This window comes from Coregonus clupeaformis, chromosome 11 (assembly GCF_020615455.1).
Source record: "Coregonus clupeaformis isolate EN_2021a chromosome 11, ASM2061545v1, whole genome shotgun sequence".
Taxonomy (NCBI): Eukaryota; Metazoa; Chordata; class Actinopteri; order Salmoniformes; family Salmonidae; genus Coregonus; species Coregonus clupeaformis.
The window spans coordinates 47757493-47784881 of NC_059202.1; the positions used below are offsets into that span (position 1 = coordinate 47757493).

A 27389-nucleotide genomic window follows, 5' to 3' on the forward strand; every position below is an offset into this window, starting at 1 on the left:
TTTCTGGGATCTTTTATTTCAGCTCATGAAACATGCGACCAACACTTTACATGTTGCGTACATTTTTTTGTTCAATTTAAATAAAATCTAGCAAATCAGGTCTGAAAACTAACTGAAACTAAACTGAATTTGAAATATAATAAAAAATATTAATTGAATAAAAACTAATATAAAAACACAAAACTATAATAACCTTGCTACAAACAGGCATGCCTAAACTAAAGATTCAAAATTAATCACCCTATTTGTCATCACCTGTCAGCTTACAGAGGCTTGGCTCAGCATTTAGACCCAGATGGTGCTGCCACCTGGGGGATGGAGTGGGGAAGTGTATCCTGGAGAGTGTGCTGCTGCCTGTGTACTACAAATACACTACCCCCTATATCATAACAATACTGTACTTTAATATGATAGCCTACTGTATTGTGCATTTTTTGTATTTTGACAAAGCACAAAGTGTGTCACAGTCATATTGAATAGTTACTGTTGACTATTTTACATTTTATAAGTATGTTATGAACCAGGCTTCGAGCCAACTTTTTTATGCGAGTAAGGTACTTGTCGGATAAAAAATGTCACGACAGGCCTGATGGAAACAGCACATTTTGTCGGTAAACTTTCTAAATGTCGACAAAACAAGATAGCTAGACAAGGTGGGATCTTTTTGTGTCAATAACATTTATTATGCGAGAAATGGTGCCTTAATGCGCAAATATTGATATAATAACCATCAGATCAAAGTAAACTTGGGAGTCACGCGATGATATGTTGTGTGGTCCTCCCACTACGACTCCGGAAAGCATTCAGTTTATTAGGCTACAGATTAAATAAATTATGATGAACATCACAGGGTGGTGAAAGATGCTTTCCAATAAATATCGAGGGTCTTACTCTGGTGACATGATCGTCGATGCTTGGCTGCCATTTGACAAATAAAAATAATCTCGCTATTTTTTTCCATAATAGGAATCTCGTCATGTAGGTAGCCTACCCACACTGTATCTGCAAGCTGTTGGCTAGAGAGCACCTTCTAAGACCATTGTGGGCATATTCTCCCCCCCTTACCCCACCCCACCCCCAAAAATTTTTTAAAATATGTTGTTGTTTTTTTTATGGTAAAGTGGTTATCCCACTGGCTATAAGGTGAATGCACCAATTTGTAAGTCGCTCTGGATAAGAGCGTCTGCTAAAATGACGTAAATGTAAATGTAATTCGCTATATAACTAAATATTTTGGTGAAAAACTCAGTAGAGTTGAAAATACTATGGAAACCCATTTACTTGTATTTTTTATTTTTTACATAGTCATTTAGCAGACGCTCTTATCCAGATGCTCTTATCCAGTTAGTGCATTCATCTTGAGATAGTTAGGTAAGACAAAGTTCGTGCTAGTAGGAAAAGATAAGTGCAAGGTTGTTTTTTTGTTTTTTGAGTGGAGGGTAATAAGACTGAGATGTCTTATTTAAGATACTCTTTATAGAGGTAGGGTTTCAGACGTTTTGGAAGATGGGCAAGGACTCTGTTGTCCTAGCATGAGGGGGAAGCTGGTCCCACCATTGCCAGGACATAGAAGATCTTTGACTGGGCTGAGCAGGAGCTAACCTCCCGTAGAGGTGGGATGGCCAAGAGACCAGAGGGGATATGACGAGTGCCTGGATTAGGACCTGCACCGCTTCCTGTGTGAGGAAAGGTCATACTCTACGGATGTTGTAGCGCATGAACCTGCATGTTTGAAGAGAACGACAGGGTGTTGTCCAGGTTCACGCCAAGGTTCTTTGCACTCTGGGAGGGGGATACTGTGGAGTTGTCGACCATGATGGAGAGGTCTTGGAGTGGGCAGGCCTTCCCCGGGAGGAAGAGCAGCTCCGTCTTGTCGAGGTTGAGCTTGAGGGGGTGGGCCGACATCCAAGCTGAGATGTCTGCCAGGCATGCATAGCATTGATAGGAGAGACCATGAAAGGATATGACAGAGCCGAGTGACTTAGTGTATAGAGAAAAGAGGAGAGAGCTTAGAACTGAGCCCTGGGGGACACCAGTAGTGAGAGCACATGGTGCAGACACAGATCCTCTCCACGCCACCTGGTAGAAGCTACAAAAGAGCAAAATGAGATCATCAGAAAATAACTAGGTAAGATACTCAAGTGAGAGAGTGGTGTGAAGCCTTCCTCTCTTTCCTTCCTTGAATAATTCTGCAGAACGTCTTTATTTCGGCGGCAGTCTTCATTTTGGGCGACAACACCGCCGCTTGACAAGACTGCGGCTTACAGCTGCCACTGAAAAACTAGGGGAGACTGAATTACTAATTGTAAAACCTACAGGCAGAGGAGCGAACAGGGATAGAAATTACACATACTTGACAAAGCCATAAAAAAGCTAAATTTGATAATCTGAAAAGAACTAGGTAACATACTCAAGTGAGAGAGTGGTGTGCCTGCTAAATGACGAAAATGTAAATGTAATTGTAAAATGTGTGAAAACCTTCTCTCTTTCCTTCCTCGAATACCTCCGCAGAACAACTCGGCAGAACGTGTTTGTTTCGGCGACAGTCTTCATTTTGGGTGACAACACCGCCGCTTCACAAGACCGCAGTTTACAGCTGCCGCTGAAATACTAGGGGAGATTGAAGTACCTACACTAACTGCTGATTGTCTCTCAGAGGTGAAGAAAGATACCCCCTCCAACAGACACACCCACCAATTCACCTGAAACCAGTCGAAGTCAATTGGTGCGTTTAAGTGCTAAGGTTAAAGCAACCTACTGTAGACAAAATTCAAGGAGTGAAGTCGGGGGAGGTGCATCTGTGACAGCTGAAGTTCGGACACTAATGTGGTTTTCCAACAGCAAGGCTCAGATCAACATGGCAGTGTTGCCATTGTTTATAAAAGGTTTTCTTTAAAATATCGGGGAAAAACACCAACATCCATATCACACACTCACAGACTGAAATCATATGTGTTATTATAAAATCAATCAATTAGTGAGAGAGAGCCTCAATCACATTTATTTATTCATGAATTGAGGCGTCTTTGTTTTGTCTTCGCCCAACGTTTTTCGTTCAGCTTTATCGCTTCGGACGTTTATCTGCTCCACCATGCACCTGTCTGGTAAGGTTGAACGCCTCCTCTCCTACTCCCGACAAAAGCTTCTCCCAAGCGGGTGTGACATCTACTCCCGTTGACTGCTGCACTGCTGCTTGGATACCACCCGTCTGCCCTGGCCTGTCTCCCCCTGTCTGGTACAGGTACCCCCGCCACACTCCCCCCTCTCTCCCGAGCTTTCGCTAGCCTCCAGCACACACGCACACACATACGCAGACTTTGGACTGATCTGATTTTTTTTATGTAGGCTAATTAACTTGTGAATCTTATTATGTGAGATTTACTCAGAAACACTTTAATTAACTAGCAAAGGCCTACTATTTATTTATGTATTTTATCTCAGACTTTTACAGCCTACTGGAGATAGAGAGCTACTCTCTCACGTTATTTTGTGAGTCTAGTGACTCTTTGAACATACAATGGCTAGCCCCAAGCCGTTTTACTTCTTTGTTGTGTTTTGTGCTATTTGCTCCATGACGACTGCACGCTTTGTTGACTATGAACTTGCTTGTTTACCCGACCGTGGAACAGATAATGTTTATTCCCACACTCACGACTCTGACTCTCTATTGGTTAAATGGACTCTTGGCCTCCCATCCAATTCTAACCTTCTCTCGCCAGCTTTGTATTCATGTTATCTGATGAAATTGTTGTACAATATGATCTTGTTGCCATCTGATGCACATTCAAAGGTCATAAAAACTCAACACTGCAAATCTCTCCCTGTCCTCTGCCGTGCCCTGGCTGTATTACTGCTGATGATATCTGGAAATGGACACCCTGGCCCGTCTACTGTTGCTAGCCCCAATTCTGACTTGTGCTCAGATGATTTATGCTTCACTGATTTCTGCTCTTGTGAAAGCCTGGGTTTTCTGGACGTTAACACTAGAAGCGTATTACCTAAAATGTATCAACTGAAATTGTTGGTTTACAGCTCCAATCCAGATGTGTTGGTCATTACTGAGACATGGTTAAAATCCTTGAGAGTCTATTGACACACCGGTGCATCAATCTAAGTAACATAATTTTAAAAATCCCCATCAAAATCCGTCAGTTTAAGCATGGGCTGAGTCTCAATCCACTGCATCCGCCTATGGCTGCCTTCCGCATCTGCGATGGAAGGTGGCAGAGCTACAGCGGTGTTTGTCAGACCATGAGACATCTTGAAAATCAGTGTTCTCATGACGTCTGTAGCGTTTGAACGGTTTGGCCTACAAAACTATGTACTCCGTTTTGCTCTACAACCCCCACAAGTGTCACAGGATTTGTCTGAAGGTAACCCATACAAACAAATGTGTCATGAGCACTCTCTCTCCCTGGTAGCAACATTAATTGCATTCAATTATCTTCCACTCTGCTCACCTCCCTCTCTCTACTCAGCCTAACTAGCTCCACCTGCCCTGCTCTGCTCTTGTTACCTGGCCAGCTGCACTGCATTTCCCACTCACCATCCTCACCTTGCCTCACTCTGTTCTAATTACTCTGCCAGCTGAACTGCATTTCCCCACTACCTCTCCCAGTATATCAAGCCCTGTTTTTCAGCCAAGCCCTGTCAGATCGTCTTCAAACCCGGACCAGTAACCTGCCTGTCTGCGCTCTGACTCCTGTTTGTGATACCGATCCTTTCTTGACTGCCTCCTTGTTCTACTGCCCCGTCTATCCCAACCTGCCTTCTGGACCTCGACTACTCTCCGATCTTCAGCCCCTCCGGTCTCCGACCACCAGATGAGCGTGCCCAGACGTTTCACCACCCTCAGCCCGATACGCCGCTCCATCACTGGGGAACACACACACTAAGCACTTGGACTGGACACCCCCGGACATTTGGTGACCCCCGAGCACAGGTACCCACAGGAGGACCCTGAAAGACCCCTGACACCCCTGGGACTCCTCTTCCCGCCTGTAACCTTGAATAAAGAACTCTGAATTTGAACTTGCGCTCTTGGGTCCTCTTCTGTTCGTGACAGAACGATCTGACCATCATGGACCCAGCGCACTCCCTGACCACGATGGAGGAAGAGCCAGAGAGGACTGCCCTACAGCGACTGGAACGCTCTGAGGGAGACATAAATCGGATGGCTGGCGACATCGCTTCCCTTCTCCAGCTATTCAACCAGCAGCAACAACAGTTCCAACTGCAGCAACAACAGCTAGCCCAAGCCCTGCAACTACTCTCAAGCCCGGCTACTCCACCTGCACCCCCCTGGTCCTTTTGTTCCTGTACCACCGATACTCCTTCATCCCTCCGCTGGAGGTCCCAATGCTGCAGGCCGGGCAGTGCTGCCACCAGATCCCCACGCTCCTGAACCAAGGATTGGGAACCCGGAACGTTTTGATGGCAACCAGAAGCAAGTAAGACCATTCTTGAGCAGCTGCCGAATCCAGTTTGCACTACAGCCCAGGACTTTCTCAACAGAGGGAGCCAAGGTGGGGTATGTCATCACACATCTCACCGGTCGAGCTCGGGTTGTGGGGAACGGCGGAATTCGACCGGCAAACCCCAGCCTGTGCCTCCTTCAGTGCCTTTGAGGAGGAGATGTTAAAGGTCTTTGACCTAGGCTCGCCAACAGCCGAAGCGTCACAAGCTCTGCTCACCATCCGTCAGGGCAATCGGACAGTGGCAGACTTCTCCATTGACTTTCGTACCCTGGCCAGTCAAAGCTCGTTTAACCCAGAGGCACTGGTGCAAGCCTTCCTCCATAGCCTGGCGGACTATATCAAGGACGAGCTTGTTTCCCATGACCCGCCCTCAACGCTTGATGCCGCCATTGACCTTGCCGTTCGCATTGACCGCCGTATACAGACCCGGAGGAGGGAGAAGGGCCGTCTCAGTCAACCTGCCATCCGTACTCGGTCGATACCGCTTCTGTCCAGCCCCTGCCTGTCAAGTCCCATAGCCAACTCAATCAGCCTGAGCCCATGGAGATTGGCCGTGCCTCTCTGACTCCCGAGGAGCGTCGGCGCCGTCTAAGCTCCAACCTTTGCCTCTACTGTGGTGGCGAGAATCACCGTGTCGCTACTTGTCCGGCAAAAGCCGCAGCTCACCAGGTGTAGGGGAGATCCGGGTGAGCTCAACAAGCCTTCAGTCTCCCTCCATCCGAAAGACCCTGCTTCATCTCCGCCTTCAGCTTTCTGACAAGACTCATACATTGGCCGCCCTTGTGGATTCCGGAGCCGAAGCAAACATCATGGACCCTGAGCTTGCACAGCAACTGGGCGTGAACCATCATCAACTGACACAACCCATTCCTGCACGAGCCCTGGATGGGCATCATCTTGGCACTGTCACTCATATCTCCGCCCCTGTGACAATCCTGCTGTCAGGAAACCACCAGGAGTCCATCCAGTTTCACCTCCTACACTCACCTGGCCAACCACTCATTCTTGGATACCCGTGGCTCCGTCAGCACAACCCCCACATCGACTGGGAGACAGGAACAGTCCGTGAGTGGGGAAGGAGTTGTCACCAGACCTGTTTAAGGGGGGCCACCCTGCCCGTTCACCGGGAAGGATCTAGCGCTACCTCCGACATATCCAATGTTCCGGCCTGTTACCACAGCCTGAAAGAGGTGTTCAACAAATCCAAGGCGACATCTCTACCCCCACACAGACCCTATGACTGCGCGATTGATCTCCTGCCTGGCACAGCACCTCCCAAGGGTCGTCTGTATTCACTGTCAGCCCCGGAAAGAAAGGCCATGGAGGACTACATTAATGACTCTCTTGCCTCCGGGATAATTAGACCGTCGTCTTCCCCCCGCAGGAGCGGGATTCTTCTTTGTCGGCAAGAAGGACGGTTCTCTTCGTCCATGCATAGATTACCGGGGTCTGAACGACATCACGGTTAAGAATCGCTACCCACTGCCCTTACTTTCGTCTGCCTTCGAACTGCTGCAGGGAGCCACTGTATTCACTAAGCTGGACCTTCGCAATGCCTACCATCTGGTGCGGATGAGGGAGGGAGACGAATGGAAGACAGCGTTCAACACACCAACCGGCCACTATGAATATCTCGTCATGCCCTTCGGCCTCACCAATGCCCCAGCAGTTTTTCAAGCCCTAGTGAATGATATCCTCAGGGACATGCTAAATACGTTCGTATTTGTGTACCTTGACGATATTTTAATATTCTCAAAGACTCTGTCAGAACACACGCACCACGTCCGGTTGGTCCTGCGCCGCCTGCTGGAGAACTCTCTTTTCGTGAAGGCAGAGAAGTGCGAGTTCCATGCCAAGACCGTTTCATTCCTGGGGTATGTGGTGACCGAGGGCAGCATTCAGATGGATCTCACGAAGGTGTCGGCTGTCACTTCCTGGCCAGTTCCTGAGTCTCGGAAGAAGTTGCAACAGTTCCTGGGCTTTGCCAACTTTTATAGGAGATTCATCAGAAACTATAGCACAGTGGCTGCACCCCTCACGGCGCTAACCAGCACTAAACAACCGTACCAATGGACATCAGCTGCTGATAAGGCCTTCAATATCCTCAAGACATGTTTCACTTCTGCTCCCATCCTCCAGATGCCAGATGCAGCAAGGCAGTTTGTGGTGGAGGTAGATGCTTCGGACGTGGGAGTGGGTGCAGTGCTTTCTCAAAGAGCAGCTGAGGATGGCAAGATGCACCCCTGTGCCTTCTACTCCCGTCGGCTAACCCCTGCCGAATGCAACTACGACATTGGGAACCGCGAGCTGTTGGCTGTCAAGCTCGCCCTTGAAGAATGGCGGCACTGGTTAGAGGGGTCAAAGGAACCATTCGTAGTGTGGACAGACCACAAGAACCTGGAGTATATCCAAACAGCCAGGAGGCTGAACTCCCGTCAACAGCGGTGGTCTCTGTTCTTTACGCGCTTCAATTTCACGCTCTCCTACCGCCCGGGATCTCGCAACATCAAACCTGATGCTCTTTCCCGGATGTTTCAGAAGGACGAGACCACCGCCATGACAGCTCCCATTCTTCCCAGCCACTTGGTCGTAGCGGCCCTCACCTGGGAGATCGAGAAGCAGGTCATGGAGGCTCTTCGGGACCAGCCAGGTCCAAGCACCAGCGCCCCCAACCGTCTGTTTGTTCCAGCAAATCTCAGGTCACCTGTGATTCAGTGGGGGCACGAATCCCGTCTGGCCTGTCATCCCGGCATCACTCGCACCCTTCATCTGGTCCGCCAGCGGTTCTGGTGGCGGGGGATGAGACGGGATGTCCGAGAATTCATCCGAGCTTGTCCCACTTGTAACCGAAACAAGACTCCCAACCAGCCTCCTGCTGGGTTGCTGCAACCCCTACTCATACCCAAGAGGCCCTGGTCCCACGTTTCACTGGACTTTGTTACGGGCCTTCCGCCCTCTGACGGACACACAGTCATCCTTACCATTGTTGACCGCTTTAGTAAGATGACCCACTTCGTGCCCCCTTCCCAAACTACCCTCTGCTAAAGAGACCTCCCAGGTGGTCCTGGAACATGTGTTTCGTATCCATGGCCTACCCCAGGATATAGTGTCAGACCGGGGCCCGCAATTCTCAGCAACCTTTTGGAAGGAGTTCTGTCGTCTCCTTGGGGCCACCGCCAGCCTATCGTCTGGATTCCACCCGCAGTCAAACGGCCAGACTGAACGCATGAACCAGGAGCTGGAGAAGGCACTGAGGTGTGTGGCTTCCCAAAATCCCCGGGCCTGGGCTCAACACCTGCTCTGGGTGGAATATGCCCATAATTCACTCACCAGTTCCTCCACCGGGCTCTCCCCCTTTCAGTGTGTCTACGGGTATCAACCTCCACTGTTTGCCAGCCAGGAGGCGGATGCCACCTGTCCGTCTGCTCTTGCGTATGCCCGCCGCTGCCGCCGCACTTGGGCCCAGGCTCGCACTGTGCTCCTGAAGTCTGGAACCAGCTACGCCGTCGGTGCCAACCGACGGAGGACCCCAGCACCTACTTACCGGGTTGGTCAGAAGGTCTGGCTGTCTGCCCGGGATCTGCCGCTGCGGGTTGTATCACGAAAGCTGGCCCCTCGCTTCATTGGTCCTTTTCCTGTGCAGAGAGTCATCAGTCCAACGGCGGTCCGACTTCAGTTGCCCGCTTCCATGCGGGTCCACCCCACCTTCCACGTCTCCAAGGTCAAGCCGGTCCATGAAAGTCCCCTGGTCCCTGCAGCTCCGGCGCCACCTCCTCCGCGCCTCGTAGATGGCGGTCCTGTCTTCACCGTCCGGCGGCTGCTCCGCTCTAGGCGAAGGGGTAGGGGGTCTCCAGTACCTCGTTGATTGGGAGGGATATGGTCCAGAGGAGAGGACCTGGATCCCGGCCAGGAGGATAGTGGACCGGACCCTTATCACTGACTTCCACCGACTACATCCTGATCAGCCTGCAATCCGTAGGGGGCCGTCCAAGAGGGGTTCCTAGCCGTCCGGCCCGCCCTGCTCCTGTCTCAGTGCCTGTCCTGTCTCCCGACCGTGACCCTCCAGCTCCTTCTGAGGATGAGGAGATTCACTCGGACCGCTCGGAGGAGTTCTGACCCGCCGCCTGCTCCCCTCCACCCTCCCGGCATGATGTTGTTCTTGGGACTTCTGGGGCCGTCCCTTGGAGGGGGGTCCTGTCATGAGCACTCTCTCTCCCTGGTAGCAACATTAATTGCATTCAATTATCTTCCACTCTGCTCACCTCCCTCTCTCTACTCAGCCTAACTAGCTCCACCTGCCCTGCTCTGCTCTTGTTACCTGGCCAGCTGCACTGCATTTCCCACTCACCATCCTCACCTTGCCTCACTCTGTTCTAATTACTCTGCCAGCTGAACTGCATTTCCCCACTACCTCTCCCAGTATATCAAGCCCTGTTTTTCAGCCAAGCCCTGTCAGATCGTCTTCAAACCCGGACCAGTAACCTGCCTGTCTGCGCTCTGACTCCTGTTTGTGATACCGATCCTTTCTTGACTGCCTCCTTGTTCTACTGCCCCGTCTATCCCAACCTGCCTTCTGGACCTCGACTACTCTCCGATCTTCAGCCCCTCCGGTCTCCGACCACCAGATGAGCGTGCCCAGACGTTTCACCACCCTCAGCCCGATACGCCGCTCCATCACTGGGGAACACACACACTAAGCACTTGGACTGGACACCCCCGGACATTTGGTGACCCCCGGAGCACAGGTACCCACAGGAGGACCCTGAAAGACCCCTGACACCCCTGGGACTCCTCTTCCCGCCTGTAACCTTGAATAAAGAACTCTGAATTTGAACTTGCGCTCTTGGGTCCTCTTCTGTTCGTGACAAAATGGAAGTATGGAGGTAGTTTTGTGCCAACAAAAAAATGTGACCAAAAAGACACAAATATTTCCTGAGCTTTCTTATATCTCCTAGATATAGGACAGACACTTCCAAACCTTATTCCTTATTATTACTTTTTTGACTGTCTTTTTTGCCATTTATGAATGTGTTATTCAATGTGTTTCTATGGGCTAAATTTTTTAGACCTAAAGGGGTCCTAAAATTCAAAATCAAATAGCTAAATGATCCATGGTATGATCATCTTAAAACAATTCCATATGTTAGCTTAGTACCCACCAAAAGACTGCCGGAAATGGCGTAGGGCTCGTAGACTTTAACCACCAACTGTTTGGACCTCTTGCAGAACTGCTGGTACTGCACGTCTCCAGGAAAGACATGGTTGTGGTGTTACCATTTTACACTTTTTATGGAAGGGACGTAGGGCAACACACCTTTGTTGGTAAAGGTGTCAACCGATTGGGACCTAAGTGTTTAGAGACATACTAGTGTGTTGTTTAGGGACAATGAGGGACATTAGAGCTGCTTTTGAGAGGAAAGATCAGTCAACAAAGTGAATGGGCTGGGGGGCTGCAGAAGGTGTGAAAAGTCTTAGGAGGGCAGTTCTTACACAGTGTGTATTGTTGTGTATGGGAGAATGAGGAGAAATGGTACCTTTCAATTGTTCTCATACACACCAATATACATGTACTGTCTCTAAGCACAACCAAGAACCCCTTCCTCATCTCAAAGACCTATCTGTAAATCTCCCCCAGCCCATTGACTTTGACAGATCATTCTTGTCAATAGCAGCCCTTGGCAGGGGATTTTTGTAGACATGTCTTTGTATTGTGTTTTGAGATCTGCAGAGAGAAGAATTAGGTGGTCGTGTCATTACTGTTGTAGTCTTGATTTTATACCTTTCAGTGTCCCTTGCTAATTTTTTGTCCCACAATCTTGTTGCGCTCCATAACCGCATGGTGTGTCCGGTCCCTCATGCTCGTGTACCCAAAATGCTGCCGCTTTGGAGTATTTTTCATCAGGGCCTGTGGAAGGACTCCAGATAACCTGAGTTTTCCAAAGAGAAAAGGTAAAAAGAGAAAAGGGGTAGACTAAATTGATTACATGGTCTGGAAGGTACTCTGTGGTCTAACCACCTGTAACCCCATAACACAAACACAAACCCATACAAACACTACCAAATTCATGTTTATGCCATGCTTATTGTACATTTTAGCTGTCAGCTTGTAAATATTTGTACAAACTTACCTTCGTTTTGTGCAGAGCTAGGAGTTGGAAACGCATGCTGGTGGAATCAGATTTTGTACCACCTACAACAAAACACACAACAATACACTATTTAACCACCCCACTAATTGTATTGATCTCTATTAGACTGGCTAGTTTAGCACACCTAACATGGACATTTCAATATTGTCAGCTTGCTGGTAGTAAGTTACAGTGGGGGAAAAAAGTATTTTGTCAGCCACCAATTGTGCAAGTTCTCCCACCTAAAAAGATGAGAGAGGCCTGTAATTTTCATCATAGGTACATGTCAACTATGACAGACAAATTGAGAATTTTTTTTCCAGAAAATCACATTGTAGGATTTTTTATGAATTTATTTGCAAATTATGGTGGAAAATAAGTATTTGGTCATCTACAAACAAGCAAGATTTCTGGCTCTCACAGACCTGTAACTTCTTCTTTAAGAGGCTCCTCTGTCCTCCACTCGTTACCTGTATTAATGGCACCTGTTTGAACTTGTTATCAGTATAAAAGACACCTGTCCACAACCTCAAACAGTCACACTCCAAACTCCACTATGGCCAAGACCAAAGAGCTGTCAAAGGACACCAGAAACAAAATTGTAGACCTGCACCAGGCTGGGAAGACTGAATCTGCAATAGGTAAGCAGCTTGGTTTGAAGAAATCAACTATGGGAGCAATTATTAGGAAATGGAAGACATACAAGTCCACTGATAATCTCCCTCGATCTGGGGCTCCATGCAAGATCTCACCCCGTGGGGTCAAAAATGATCACAAGAACGGTGAGCAAAAATCCCAGAACCACACGGGGGGACCTAGTGAATGACCTGCAGAGAGCTGGGACCAAAGTAACAAAGCCTACCATCAGTAACACACTACGCCGCCAGGGACTCAAATCCTGCAGTGCCAGACGTGTCCCCCTGCTTAAGCCAGTACATGTCCAGGCCCGTCTGAAGTTTGCTAGAGTGCATTTGGATGATCCAGAAGAGGATTGGGAGAATGTCATATGGTCAGATGAAACCAAAATAGAACTTTTTGGTCAAAACTCAACTCGTCGTGTTTGGAGGACAAAGAATGCTGAGTTGCATCCAAAGAACACCATACCTACTGTGAAGCATGGGGGGTGGAAACATCATGCTTTGGGGCTGTTTTTCTGCAAAGGGACCAGGACGACTGATCCGTGTAAAGGAAAGAATGAATGGGGCCATGTATCGTGACATTTTGAGTGAAAACCTCCTTCCATCAGCAAGGGCATTGAAGATGAAACGTGGCTGGGTCTTTCAGCATGACAATGATCCCAAACACACCGCCCGGGCAACGAAGGAGTGGCTTCGTAAGAAGCATTTCAAGGTCCTGGAGTGGCCTAGCCAGTCTCCAGATCTCAACCCCATAGAAAATCTTTGGAGGGAGTTGAAAGTCCGTGTTGCCCAGCGACAACCCCAAAACATCACTGCTCTAGAGGAGATCTGCATGGAGGAATGGGCCAAAATACCAGCAACAGTGTGTGAAAACCTTGTGAAGACTAACAGAAAACGTTTGACCTGTGTCATTGCCAACAAAGGGTATATAACAAAGTATTGAGAAACTTTTGTTATTGACCAAATACTTATTTTCCACCATAATTTGCAAATAAATTCATAAAAAATCCGACAATGTGATTTTCTGGATTTTTTTCTCTCTCATTTTGTCTGTCATAGTTGACGTGTACCTATGATGAAAATTACAGGCCTCTCTCATCTTTTTAAGTCGGAGAACTTGCACAATTGGTGGCTGACTAAATACTTTTTTCCCCACTGTAGCATCACTAAATCGGCAGCAAGATTGCTAGCCAGCTGAGAACCAACTAACCAACCATAGACAATTTTTACACATTCATCATTACTACCAACACACAGAGAGTGAGTTAGCTATATCAACAATTCTAATTTTAGTAACGGAGTGTTTTCCAGACAAGGGTAGAATAGATGGTTACCAGATTGAGTTTTTCTCATTTGCTAATGTTAGCTAGCTTAGTTAAAGATAGAACAAACAGACAAACATGTTTACTCTGCTGAAGGTAGCTAGCTACCAGTCAAGCAGTGATTACCATGGCATAGGCAAAATGTATTTACCGTGTGTATCCAAAAGATAGCTAGCTATATGATTTAGCTAACGGCTTTCAGAGTTCAATACAGGACTGTATGGTTAGCTAGCTAATTTACCTAGTCCAGCTAACATTACGTTACCTCTAATCGAGAATCTTCTGTTTTGTTGTGAAGGGAGAAAATAATATGTTATCGCATCACTTCTCAGCTGCCATCTTTAAATGGATTCCCTATCCGTTCAGCCTGAAAATCCCTCTGATAATCTTTGGTCACCGTAAGCATCATTCTTGATAGCCGCAAACCACTGGCAGCATTGCAGTACATCTCTGGTAGGTTGAACGGTGAAAGATAACACATTTTCGCACTTTTTCTAATTAGCACAGCCAGACAGTGAAAAACAAATATTTTTCAAAACAAATTGCCTAGAGAAGTTCTGAGATTACTGTGTGTTGGTCGTTCAAAGAAAACAATACCCCTGACCCATCTGTCTATCTCCTCATTTGAATTCCATGCTGTCACAGTCACTAGCCCATTCAAGCTTAACATCCTTATCATTTATCGCCCTCCAGGTTCCCTTGGAGAGTTCATCAATGAGCTTGACGCCTTGATAAGTTCATTTCCTGAGGATGGCTCACCCCTCACAGTTCTGGGTGACTTTAATCTCCCTACGTCAAGCTTTGACTCATTTCTCTCTGCCTCCTTCTTTCCACTCCTCTCCTCTTTTGACCTCACCCTCTCACAGTCTCCCCCTACTCACAAGGCAGGCAATACGCTTGACCTCATCTTTACTAGATGCTGTTCTTCTACTAATCTCACTGCAACTCCCCTCCAAGTCTCCGACCACTACTTTGTATCCTTTTCTCTCTCGCTCTCCTCCAACACTACTCACTCTGCCCCTACTCAGATGGTAATGCGGCGTCGCGACCTTCGCTCACTCTCTCCCGCTATTCTCTCCTCTTCTATCCTATCATCTCTTCCCTCTGCTCAATCCTTCTCCCTCCAATCTCCTGATTCTGCCTCCTCAACCCTCCTCTCCTCCCTTTCTGCATCTTTTGACTCTCTATGTCCCCTATCCTCCCGGCCAGCTCGGTCCTCCACTCCTGCTCCGTGGCTTGACGACTCATTGCGAGCTCACAGAACAGGGCTCCGGGCAGCTGAGCGGAAATGGAGGAAAACTAGACTCCCTGCCGACCTATCATATTTTCACTCCCTCCTCTCTACATTTTCTTCCTCTGTTTCTGCTGCTAAAGCCACTTTCTACCACTCTAAATTTCAAGCCTCTGCCTCTAACCCTAGGAAGCTCTTTGCCACCTTCTCCTCCCTGCTGAATCCTCCTCCTCCTCCCCCTCCCTCATCCCTCTCTGTGGATGACTTTGTCAACCATTTTGAAAAGAAGGTTGACGACATCCGATCCTCATTTATTAAGTCAAATGACACCGCTGGTCCTGCTCACACTGCCCTACCCTATGCTTTGACTTATTTCTCCCCTCTCTCTCCAGATGAAATCTTGCGACTTGTGACGGCCGGCCGCCCAACAACCTGCCCGCTTGACCCTATCCCCTCCTCTCTTCTCCAGACCATTTCCGGAGACCTTCTCCCTTACCTCACCTCGCTCATCAGCTCATCCTTGACCACTGGCTATGTCCCTTCCGTCTTCAAGAGAGCGAGAGTTGCACCCCTTCTCAAGAAACCTACACTCGATCCCTCCGATGTCAACAACTACAGACCAGTATACCTTCTTTCTTTTCTCTCCAAAACACTTGAGCGTGCCGTCTTTAGCCAACTCTCTTGCTATCTCTCTCAGAATGACCTTCTTGATCCAAACCAGTCAGGTTTCAAGACTGGTCATTCAACTGAGACTGCTCTTCTCTGTGTCACGGAGGCTCTCCGCACTGCTAAAGCTAACTCTCTCTCCTCTGCTCTCATCCTTCTAGACCTATCTGCTGCCTTTGATACTGTGAACCATCAGATCCTCCTCTCCACCCTCTCTGAGTTCGGCATCTCCGGCGCGGCTCACTCTTGGATTGCGTCCTACCTCACAGGTCGCTCCTACCAGGTGGCGTGGCGAGAATCTGTCTCCGCAACACGTGCCCTCACCACTGGTGTCCCCCAGGGCTCAGTTCTAGGCCCTCTCCTATTCTCTCTATACACCAAGTCACTTGGCTCTGTCATATCCTCACATGGTCTCTCCTATCATTGCTACGCAGACGACACACAATTAATATTCTCCTTTCCCCCTTCTGATAACCAGGTGGCGAATCGCATCTCTGCATGTCTGGCAGACATATCAGTGTGGATGATGGATCACCACCTCAAGCTGAACCTCGGCAAGACTGAGCTGCTCTTCCTCCCGGGGAAGGACTGCCCGCTCCATGATCTCGCCATCACAGTTGAGAACTCCGTTATGTCCTCCTCCCAGAGTGCAAAGAACCTTGGCGTGACCCTGGACAACACCCTGTCGTTCTCCGCTAACATCAAAGCGGTGACCCGATCCTGTAGGTTCATGCTCTACAACATTCGCAGAGTACGACCCTACCTTACACAGGAAGCGGTACAGGTCCTAATCCAGGCACTTGTCATCTCTCGTCTGGATTACTGCAACTCGCTGTTGGCTGGGCTCCCTGCCTGTGCCATTAAACCCCTACAACTCATCCAGAACGCTGCAGCCCGTCTGGTGTTCAACCTTCCCAAGTTCTCTCACGTCACCCCGCTCCTCCGCACACTCCACTGGCTTCCATTTGAAGCCCGCATCTGCTACAAGACCATGGTGCTTGCCTACGGAGCTGTGAGGGGAACGGCACCTCCGTACCTTCAGGCTCTGATCAGTCCCTACACCCAAACGAGGGCATTGCATTCATCCACCTCTGGCCTGCTGATCCCCCTACCTCTGCGGAAGCACAGTTCCCGCTCAGCCCAGTCAAAACTGTTCGCTGCTCTGGCACCCCAATGGTGGAAAAAAGCTCCCTCAAGACGCCAGGACAGCGGAGTCACTCACCACCTTCCGGAGACACTCTTTAACCCCACCTCTTTAAGGAATACCTGGGATAGGATAAAAGTAATCATTCTACTCTCCCTCTACCCCACCCCCACAAAAAAAAAAGATATATTGTAAAGTGGTTGTCCTACTGGCTATCATAAGGTGAATGCACCAATTTGTAAGTCGCTCTGGATAAGAGCGTCTGCTAAATAACGAAAATTTAAAAATGTAATTCAGGTTTGTGGCCACGCCCCCTCTACCTAGCGGGAGGTATCTGCGTTTGCTATGAATACTAGACTTTGTGGTTCACTATGAGCAGACGAATACACAGGAAGTTGAAACTTTTCGATTCTACAAGTGAAATTAAAATGCGCTCGTTCTAGCTTGTGGTTTGGATAATGTTGATGTTTATGACAAAAATGTAATCTTGTTAATATAGTAATGACTATATGCCATGGCAGAGCCAGGGTAAAATTCCCCTTTAAATAGCCTTTTAGAGGGGCAGCACTTAACTAGAATTGCCGTAGCCAGACTATAACCAGCAACAACACTTATTAAAAGACAAAAATATACTTAGGCTACTCTTTCAGAGATTAGCTGTCTTCCCAGGCTATAGATGAGCTAAAGTTATTTTTATGTGCACTACGTCATCATGCACCGCAACAAGTACATTTGATGTAAACACGTCTCTGGTGGGGAAATGTGGATTTTGGAATATTCGCATGGAAATCTGTCACCAATTGGATCTTAACCTAGCTACTGACACAGGGGGACCACTTTTTTGGAGAAAGATGTGAAATAATCTGTAGTTAATGTACTTTGATTAACGGAAGACCTTTGTTAGGTTTCCATCCAACTTTTTTATGCGAGTAAAGTACATGTTGGAGAAAAATGTTCACATGATACAGTGAGGGAAAAAAGTATTTGATCCCCTGCTGATTTTGTACGTTTGCCCACTGACAAAGACATGATCAGTCTATAATTTTAATGGTAGGTTTATTTGAACAGTGTGAGACAGAATAACAAAAAAAAAATCCAGGAAAACACATGTCAAAAATGTTATAAATTGATTTGCATTTTAATGAGGGAAATAAGTATTTGACCCCCTCTCAATCAGAAAGATTTCTGGCTCCCAGGTGTCTTTTATACAGGTAACAAGCTGAGATTAGGAGAACACTCTTAAAGGGAGTGCTCCTAATCTCAGTTTGTTACCTGTATAAAAGACACCTGTCCACAGAAGCAATCAATCAATCAGATTCCAAACTCTCCACCATGGCCAAGACCAAAGAGCTCTCCAAGGATGTCAGGGACAAGATTGTAGACCTACACAAGGCTGGAATGGGCTACAAGACCATCGCCAAGCAGCTTGGTGAGAAGGTGACAACAGTTGGTGCGATTATTCGCAAATGGAAGAAACACAAAATAACTGTCAATCTCCCTCGGCCTGGGGCTCCATGCAAGATCTCACCTCGTGGAGTTGCAATGATCATGAGAACGGTGAGGAATCAGCCCAGATCTACACGGGAGGATCTTGTCAACGATCTCAAGGCAGCTGGGACCATAGTCACCAAGAAAACAATTGGTAACACACTACGCCGTGAAGGACTGAAATCCTGCAGCGCCCGCAAGGTCCCCCTGCTCAAGAAAGCACATATACAGGCCCGTCTGAAGTTTGCCAATGAACATCTGAATGATTCAGAGGAGAACTGGATGAAAGTGTTGTGGTCAGATGAGACCAAAATCGAGCTCTTTGCCATCAACTCAACTCGCCGTGTTTGGAGGAGGAGGAATGCTGCCTATGACCCCAAGAACACCATCCCCACCGTCAAACATGGAGGTTGAAACATTATGCTTTGGGGGTGTTTTTCTGCTAAGGGGACAGGACAACTTCACCGCATCAAAGGGACGATGGACGGGGCCATGTACCTTCAAATATTGGGTGAGAACCTCCTTCCCTCAGCCAGGGCATTGAAAATGGGTCATGGATGGGTATTCCAGCATGACAATGACCCAAAACACACGGCCAAGGCAACAAAGGAGTGGCTCAAGAAGAAGCACATTAAGGTCCTAGAGTGGCCTAGCCAGTCTCCAGACCTTAATCCCATAGAAACTCTGTGGAGGGAGCTGAAGGTTTGAGTTGACAAACGTCAGCCTCGAAACCTTAATGACTTGGAGAAGATCTGCAAAGAGGAGTGGGACAAAATCCCTCCTGAGATGTGTGCAAACCTGGTGGCCAACTACAAGAACCGTCTGACCTCTGTGATTGCCAACAAGGGTTTTGCCACCAAGTACTAAGTCATGTTTTGCAGAGGGGTCAAATACTTATTTCCCTCATTAAAATGCAAATCAATTTATAACATTTTTGACATGCATTTTTCTGTTTTTTTGTTGTTGTTATTTTGTCTTTTACTGTTCAAATAAACCTACCACTAAAATTATAGACTGATCATGTCTTTGTCAGTGGGCAAACGTACAAAATCAGCAGGGGATCAAATACTTTTTTCCCTCACTGTATCATACGAATTGCAGAAAATACATTAAAAAATATATATTTTTTGCAGTCGTAACATAACATACGAAATGGATGATGTAGTACACAATTGGATGACGTAGTACAGTGTTTCCCAACTCCGGTCCGCGAGTACACATTTTTGTTGTAGGCCCGGACAAAAACACCTGATTCTACATGATGATTATTTGACAGGTAGAATCAAGTGTGCGGTCCGGGGCCACAATAAAAATATGTACTGGAGGACCGGAGGACCGGAGTTGGGAAACACAGCCGTAGTACACAAAGAATGGGGACCATTTTTGGCTCATTAGCACCACTTTCAAAACTACTGGCTGACATTATACAACATTTCTGGAGTGTCACTTTAATTATGGGAGAAATGGCGGTGAAAACGCCTTTATGCGCAAATATTGATATAATTACCATCATATCGAAGTAAACTTGGAGTCACGTGATGATATGTTCTGTGGTCCTCCCACTACTACTCGGGAAAGCATGCAGTTTATTAGGCTACAGATGAACTAAGTTATGATGAACTTCACAGGGTGGTGAAAGTCCACGGTGATGAGCTTGATGCTCCTTTCCAATAAATATCGAGGGTCTTATTCTGGTGACATTATGATCGATGCTTGGCCACCGTTTGATAATAAAAAAATGATCTTGCTTTTTTGTCCATAATAATCTCATCATGTAGGTAGCTGGTGACTTTTTTTTATGCGTCAGTTAAAAATGGTTGGATGGAACCTGGTTTATGACACTGAAAAGTCGTACAAGGTTTTTATAACTTTACTCACATGAGTTAATTGTTATGTAGGCTACCGGTGGTGCTACACATATCAAGTAATTCACCCACAGAAATGACTGAGTGTGGCCTAAACTGCTCAATGCAACTGGTGTGACCTGGAAAAACTTGCCCCGAACGGAGTGAGTCAAGTAAGTCACATTAAATCCTCAGAGGTACACCAAAATAGCCACAAGCATCTCATAAGCTAGAATAAAATGAAAGGGCACTTATTCGATTACTATAGAGTTCCAAAAACATAGACCCTATTACCTACCAACTGCTGTGTGTCTCAACCCTGTGGTTGTGTGTAGCCTACAGTATAAGTGTGGGTGTGTTGGGGGAAAACGAATTATGTTCAAACCAAATGGTCAAATAAATCTATTCCATTCTATGATGCAGTCAGTAGAAGCCTAGTCTTAGTTTTTCATTATTTTTTAGGTAGATTTGATGAGCTGACTGATAACAACCAGCATCATGGTCCTCATGGAAAATAGACTATTAATTTGTCAGGATGATATTCCAAGGTTACACCTGGCATGAAGTCACTCACTACATTTCTTCTAAAATGCAACTAGATCTCACGGTTTTACCAATTTGACTTTTACCGATTCTGATGTCAACTCTCAACCTTCACAGACAGTGCACGTCGAAGAAGGCGTGGTTTGGTGATGCATTGCGACTCGAGCAGAATCGGTGTATGCGGGAGGCGTGTGTCCCTCTCCCAACCAAAGAGCCTGAATGCAGGCGAGGCGCAAAAGCGACTGGACTAAACGCAACAGCCTTGCCACTCGAACAGAATGCCGCCAAAGAATGCATTCTAACTGGAAATGCAAGGGGGCACCGACCAGGCGCAGTAGTTTATTGAAAATCTCTATTATTCTTATATTAATCTGAAATATGGCTGAAGTGAAGTCGAGGTGAGCTGCTCTGTTGCTCAGACAACTTGTTACCGGGAGCTGCGCACTCCTCTCCATCCAGTTTGTCGGATGAAAAGAAACGGATAGATAAACTACACTCGTTTTTGTTTTTCTATCAATCGATAATCACTCGACTGTGGAATCATGTCGATGGGACAGGACGAAAGCTCAGTCCGGGTGGCTTTGAGGTAAGTCTTCAAGCCCTACATGTAATTGTTTAGCATTTGCATAGATGCAGCTGTAGGCACAGTTACATAGATTAATCTCAGGCCTTGCATCATATTTTGCCACAGTTGCCACTCAAGGCGCCTTATGATTTCATAGTAACATTGTGATACATTTGTAACCAACAGGTCTATATTTTGATGTCAAATCTGTTGCCATATGATTTGATGGTCTTTGAGGACACAGACTATAGGCTACTTCAAACCACTGCATCTATTGTGCGTAGGACAATATGAATTTAGGAATTTGCGGTTGATAGTTTACATAAACCACAATCTCTAGGCTACCGTGTCGCGTGACACAGAATTACTAAAGAAATGTGTTAGGGCCTACACTGTATCCATGCATGACGCAGCATCATCACACGCCCAAAAAAATAAAACTGCAAGGTGCACAGATGGCAGGTCCCATCGCACAATTTCCTCACCCACCGGCCAGGTAATGGATGAAATCATCCTTGTTTTGTAACGGCTGAACTGTTGGAAAGACAGATCTGGCATTTATAGCTCTTTGGCCCCGTGCCGAAGTCTCGGTCATCCTTTCAAAAAGAAGACAGTTGAGTGATAGTTGATCAATGAAAGGAGCTTTTAGTGACAGTCTTCAAGGAATAGACATCCAACCGTTTACTAGGCTAGAGAGCTCTAACTTTCTATGAAATTGATTATTTGTTTACAGTGAAGAAAACATTGCAATGGCCTTCTTGAGCTCATAAGCCTACAGAAAGAGTTCAGTAAAGAATACATTATTTTGTTCATACATTAGGCTATACAATGTGTTCATCTTAGGATCCTAAAATCCTTTGTTAGTCCCCTAGGCAGGCTTGTCTTTTTCACATAAAGACTGTTGAATTAATGTGTCATCACAAATCTAATGTGTTGTTGCTGAATAAGGGCCGCTCCCAACTAGGAGGATACATGCTGAGGTGGCACACTGACAGAAATATCTAGTGGCACAATGAGGCACTTGGCACAAATATAAACCAGCCTCTCTTTCGCTTTGTGTGTCCGTCTCCGTCTCTTTCTCACACTCACACACACACACACACACACACACACACACACACACACACTGTAAATTTGTGTTAATAATGGCTGACACAAGCAGCTGACTGATACTGTTAACTCTATGGTACTTTAGGACCAGGGTCTCCATAGTAACTAGCCATCGGAAATCTTTTGACCCAGTCTCCATCGTGTGTGTAGGTGTACGTGCATGTGTACATATGAGTCTCCTATTATTGGTATAATTCTTCCGTATTTTCTGACTTTTGTTTATTAAACAGATAGTAATAGAGGGATACAATGGAAAGATGGGAAGAGTCCCAGCAAGCAGGGCAGTGGGACGGATTTAAACCCATGCAATTGTGCTGGTAGGGAACTGGCACTAAATGCTAGACCACCTAAGACACACAATTATCCTATTTAACAAGACTTTGACCTCCCTTGGTGCTGGCCTGCTTACAAGCTGCTAACATACTCCCATTGAACTGGGGTCAACCAACACATGTGCGCTCCAACCTTTACTTATGGGGAGTGTTTGTGATTATACAGAGTATGTGTGTGAGAGTGTGTGTGCATGTGTGTGAGAGTGTGTGTGCATAAATAGGGAGCCAGGACAAGTTTTAATGGTTGTTAACACATCGTTGGAATGAGGGGAGGAGTTGAGGTGGAGAGGTACTTGTTGAACCAGCCAGATAAGGTAATTATTTAAATGTTAAGTACATAAACTACACACAGCCTAATGTCAGGGGTCCTTCAGTCAAGGTGATGAGAGACGTGGGAGTGTGTGTGTACCAGTGTGTACAGTACCGTCTTATTTGAATGTGTTTGTGCGTGCCTGTATGTGTGCATGTGTGTTTTGTCAGTGTGTGTGTGTGCATGTGTGTTCCATTCATTTGTAAGAACGGTGTTGACTACTAGAATAACTGGCTTTCTGTTGATCCTTATTAACATGTAATGACTTCTGGATAAGCCTGTTCACACACACCAAATAAGCATGACCTATGATAACAGCCACATCAAGCCAGTAATGCACTGTTGGCTCTGCTACACAGAACATCAGTCTGTCTTTTGTATTTCCTTTCTACCAATATTAGCCTATAGTTGCTGTGGCAGTACAGGGCAGTTTCAGTGTAAAAAATGTAAGTCAAGAAAATCAGGACAACTTGTTTTTACACATTATGCACACTATATATACAAAAGTATGTGGACATCCCTTCAAATTAGTGGATTTGTCTATTTCAGCCACACCCGTTGCTGTCAGGTGTATAAAATTGATCACACAGCCATGCAATCTCCATAGACACACATTGGCAGTAGAATGGCCTTACTGAAGAGCTCAGTGACTTACATTGTGGCACCGTCATTGGATGCCACCTTTCCAACAAGTCAGTTCGTCAAATTTCTGCCCTGCTAGAGCTGCCCCGGTCAACTGTAAGTGCTGTTATTGTAAAGTGGAAACGTCTAGAAGCAACAACGGCTTGGCCGCGAAGTGGTAGGCCACACAAGCTCACAGAACAGGATCGCCAAGTGTTGAAGCGCGTAGCGCGTAACAATCGTCTGTCCTCGGTTGCAACACTAACTACCGAGTTCCAAACGGCCTCTGGAAGCAACGTCAGCACAATAACTGTTAGTCGGTAGCTTAATGAAATGGGTTTCCATGGCCGAGCAGCCGAACACAAGCCTAAGTCGGCAGGAGTGGTGTAAAGCTTGACGCCATTGGACTATGGAGCAGTGGAAGCACGTTCTCTGGAGTGATGAATCACGCTTCACCATCTGGTAGTCCGACAGACGAATCTGGGTTTGGCGGATGGCAGGAAAACGTTACCTGCCCGGATGTATAGTGCCAACTGTAAAGTTTGGTGGAGGAGGATTAATGGTCTGGGGCTTTTTTTCTTGGTCCGTGCTAGGCCCCTTAGTTCCAGTTAAGGGAAATCTTAATGCTAGAGCATACAATTACATTCTAGACGATTCTGTGCTTCCAACTTTGTGGCTACAGTTTGGGGAAGAACCTTTCCTGTTTCAGCATGACAATGCCCCCGTGCACAAAGCGAAGTCCATACAGAAATGGTTTGTTGAGGTTGGTGTGGAAGAACTTGACTGGCCTGCACAGAGCCCTGACCTCAACCCCATCGAACACCTTTGGGATGAATTGGAACGCCGACTGCGGGCCTAATCACCCAACATCAGTGCCCGACCTCACTAATGCTCTAATGGCTGAATGGAAGCAAGTCCCCGCAGCATGTTCCATCATCTAGTGGAAAGCCTTCCCAGAAGAGTGGAGGCTATTATAGCAGAAAAGGGGGGACCATCTCCATATTAATGCCCATGATTTTGGAATGAGATGTTTGATGAGCATATACTTTGGTCATGTAGTGTATCTGGACAGATGTGTGTGTGGGTGGGTGGGTACATTGTGTCACTCCCCTCACCCACAGTAAATACCTCAGTCCTGGTATCTTTGAATAAGACCACTAAGTTGAATTGTTTCTGGTGTAGCATTAGCAGTATGAGTATGCTGGTTTGTGGGGCACATGATATAGTCCAGTCCTATAGTTTTGATATGTAATGTAGGCCTAATTATAGTCCTTTCCTTAAGTTCAAATTTCCTGTAACTGAAGTGAAACTCTGTGAAGTCTTACCTCTTTAGTATATGATGACCCTCTTTCTGGACTGAAGGCTATTCCTTTCCGAGGCAGCACATAGCCTACACTTAAACTGAACTTACCCCAAAATAGACTGTCTCCCACCACTGCATTTTTTTCCGGAAGACCTCAGTTATCTATATCATGACCTCTGAGGAGTCAGCACATTCTGCCAGTCCCAGACGCATCCACCGAACAGGAAAACCCTGCGATTGCGGAGCCGCCTGACCTAAATCTGGACATGTTTATGGCACAGAATAAGACCCTCCTACTGTTGTTGGATTGTGCTTAGAATGCAAGCAAAACAAATTTAGGGTAATTATACAGTATATTGTTTGGCATGTGTACACCACACCCATGCAAACATGTTGCTCATTTTCTCTCTCTCTCTCTCTCTCTCTCTCTCTCTCTCTCTCTCTCTCTCTCTCTCTCTCTCTCTCTCTCTCTCTCTCTCTCTCTCTCTCTATCTCTCTTTCCCCCATCCCTCCCTCCCCTCTCTGAACTAAAGTGACCATAAGTAGCTCTGCGTATGTAGCACAAATAGTATTTGTATTGCCCGCTATTAACCTCTCTACTTCTAGCTGAGCATATTTTGTTGTCTGACTGCCAACCTAACCAGTCATGAATAGGTTTATGTCCGTAAATAGCACTCCACACTTGTTTTAGCAAGCTGTCTGTCACACTGTCGCCTCTTTAGTTACAGTATGCATATTATGCTTGGGGTAGTTTGAAATACCCATGGTATGATTTTCAATAACATATATTTTTTTAATTGACAAAAATTTCAATGGAGCCAGTCCATTGGTATGTTTGTTTAGGGCATTTCCATGTAAAAAGCCCCATGAGCACTAACATGTGAAGTTCATAGGAGCACATCACATTTGGTGTCAAATGAAAGCTAAGAGTCTATATTTTTGAGAAATGAAGGCATATATACACTACCAGTCAAAAGTTTGGACACACCTACTCATTCAAGGGTTTTTCTTTACTTTTGTACTATTTTGTACATTGTAGAATAATAGTGAAGACATCAAAACTATGAAATAACACATATGGAATCATGTAGTAACCAAAAAAGTGTTAAACAAATCAAAATATATTTTATATTTGAGATTCTTCAAATAGCCACCCTTTGCCTTGATGACAGCTTTGCACACTCTTGGCATTCTCTCAACCAGCTTCATGAGGTAGTCACCTGGAATGCATCTCAATTAACAGGTGTGCCTTCTTAAAAGTTAATTTGTGGAATTTCTTTCCTCCTTAATGCGTTTGAGCCAATCAGTTGTGTTGTGACAAGGTTGTGGTGGTAAACAGAAGATTGTCCTATTTGGTAAAAGATCAAGTCCATATTATGGCAAGAACAGCTCAAATAAGCAAAGAGAAACGACAGTTCATCATTACTTTAAGACATGAAGGTCAGTCAATACGGAACATTTCAAGAACTTTGAAAGTTTCTTCAAGTACAGTCGCAAACACCATCAAGCACTATGATGAAACTGGCTCTCATGAGGACCGCCACAGGAATGGAAGACCCAGAGTTACCTCTGCTGCAGAGGATAAGTTCATTAGAGTTACCAGCCTCAGAAATTGCAGCCCAAATAAATGCTTCACAGAGTTCAAGTCACAGACACATATCAACATCAACTGTTCAGAAGGGACTGTGTGAATCAGGCCTTCATTGTCGAATTGCTGCAAAGAAACCACTACTAAAGGACACCAATAAGAAGAAGAGACCTGCTTGGGCCAAGAAACACGAGCAATAGACATTAGACCGGTGGAAATCTGTCCTTTGGTCTGATGAGTCCAAATGTGAGATTTTTGGTTCCAACCGGCGTGTCTTTGTGAGATGCAGTGTGGGTGACCGGATGATCGCCGCATGTGTAGTTCCCACCGTAAAGAATAGAGGAGGAGCTCCAAGGCACATTTAACCAGCATGGCTACCACAGCATTCTGCAGTGATACGCCATCCCATCTGGTTTGGGCTTAGTGGGACTATCATTTGTTTTTCATCAAGACAATGACCCAACACACCTCCAGGCGGTGTAAGGGCTATTTTACCAAGAAGGAGAGTGTTGGAGTGCTGCATCCGATGACCTGGCCTCCACAATCCCCCGACCTCAACCCAATTGAGATGGTTTATGATGAGTCGGACGGCAGAGTGAAGGAAAAGCAGCCAACAAGTGCTCAGCATATGTGGGAACTCCTTCAAGACTGTTGGAAAAGCATTCCAGGTGAAGCTGGTTGAGAGAATACCAAGAGTGTGCAAAGATGTCATCAAGGCAAAGGATGGCTATTTGAAAAATCTCAAATATATTTTGATTTGTTTAACACTTTCTTGGTTACTACATGATTCCATACGCGTTATTTCATAGTTTTGATGTCTTCACTATTATTCTACAATGTATAAAAGAGTAAAAATAAAGAAAAACCCTTGAATGAGTAGGTGTGTCCAAATCATTTTCCATCCCAAAGAAATTTGAATAAGCAAAGGTTTTGATTTCTGGTCAAACAGATGGAAAAGAGGTCTTAGAAAAACATCTACCAGAAAAATTCTTAAACAGTATTAGAAATGCATCAAAACACAATCATGATGAAGTAAATATCCCTGACAGAATTTACTTGCCTTCTGTAAGTTAAAAAAA

The 27389-nt window shown here is 46.2% G+C and overlaps 1 protein-coding gene and 1 long non-coding RNA gene across 6 annotated transcripts in view; one reads left to right on the top strand and one right to left on the bottom strand.

The window, feature by feature from the left end:
• Positions 1-11308: 11308 nt before the first annotated feature.
• The window catches only part of LOC123491983, a 30287-nt gene continuing 14206 nt past the window's right edge, over positions 11309-27389 (bottom strand). Inside the window, exons 2-3 of the long non-coding RNA XR_006661565.1 lie at positions 11606-11667; positions 11309-11404 (exon numbers count right to left, since the gene is read on the bottom strand). This is a non-coding gene — a long non-coding RNA (uncharacterized LOC123491983). The remainder of the gene's footprint in view (positions 11405-11605; positions 11668-27389) is intronic.
• LOC121531522 (kinesin-like protein KIF21A) overlaps positions 20681-27389 on the top strand; it is a 63076-nt gene continuing 56367 nt past the window's right edge. For all 5 annotated transcript variants that reach the window (XM_045223572.1, XM_041836773.2, XM_045223575.1 and 2 more), the window contains exon 1: positions 20681-21067. In XM_045223572.1, coding sequence (XP_045079507.1) covers positions 21024-21067 — 44 coding nt within the window. In that variant the 5' untranslated portion in view covers positions 20681-21023. The remainder of the gene's footprint in view (positions 21068-27389) is intronic.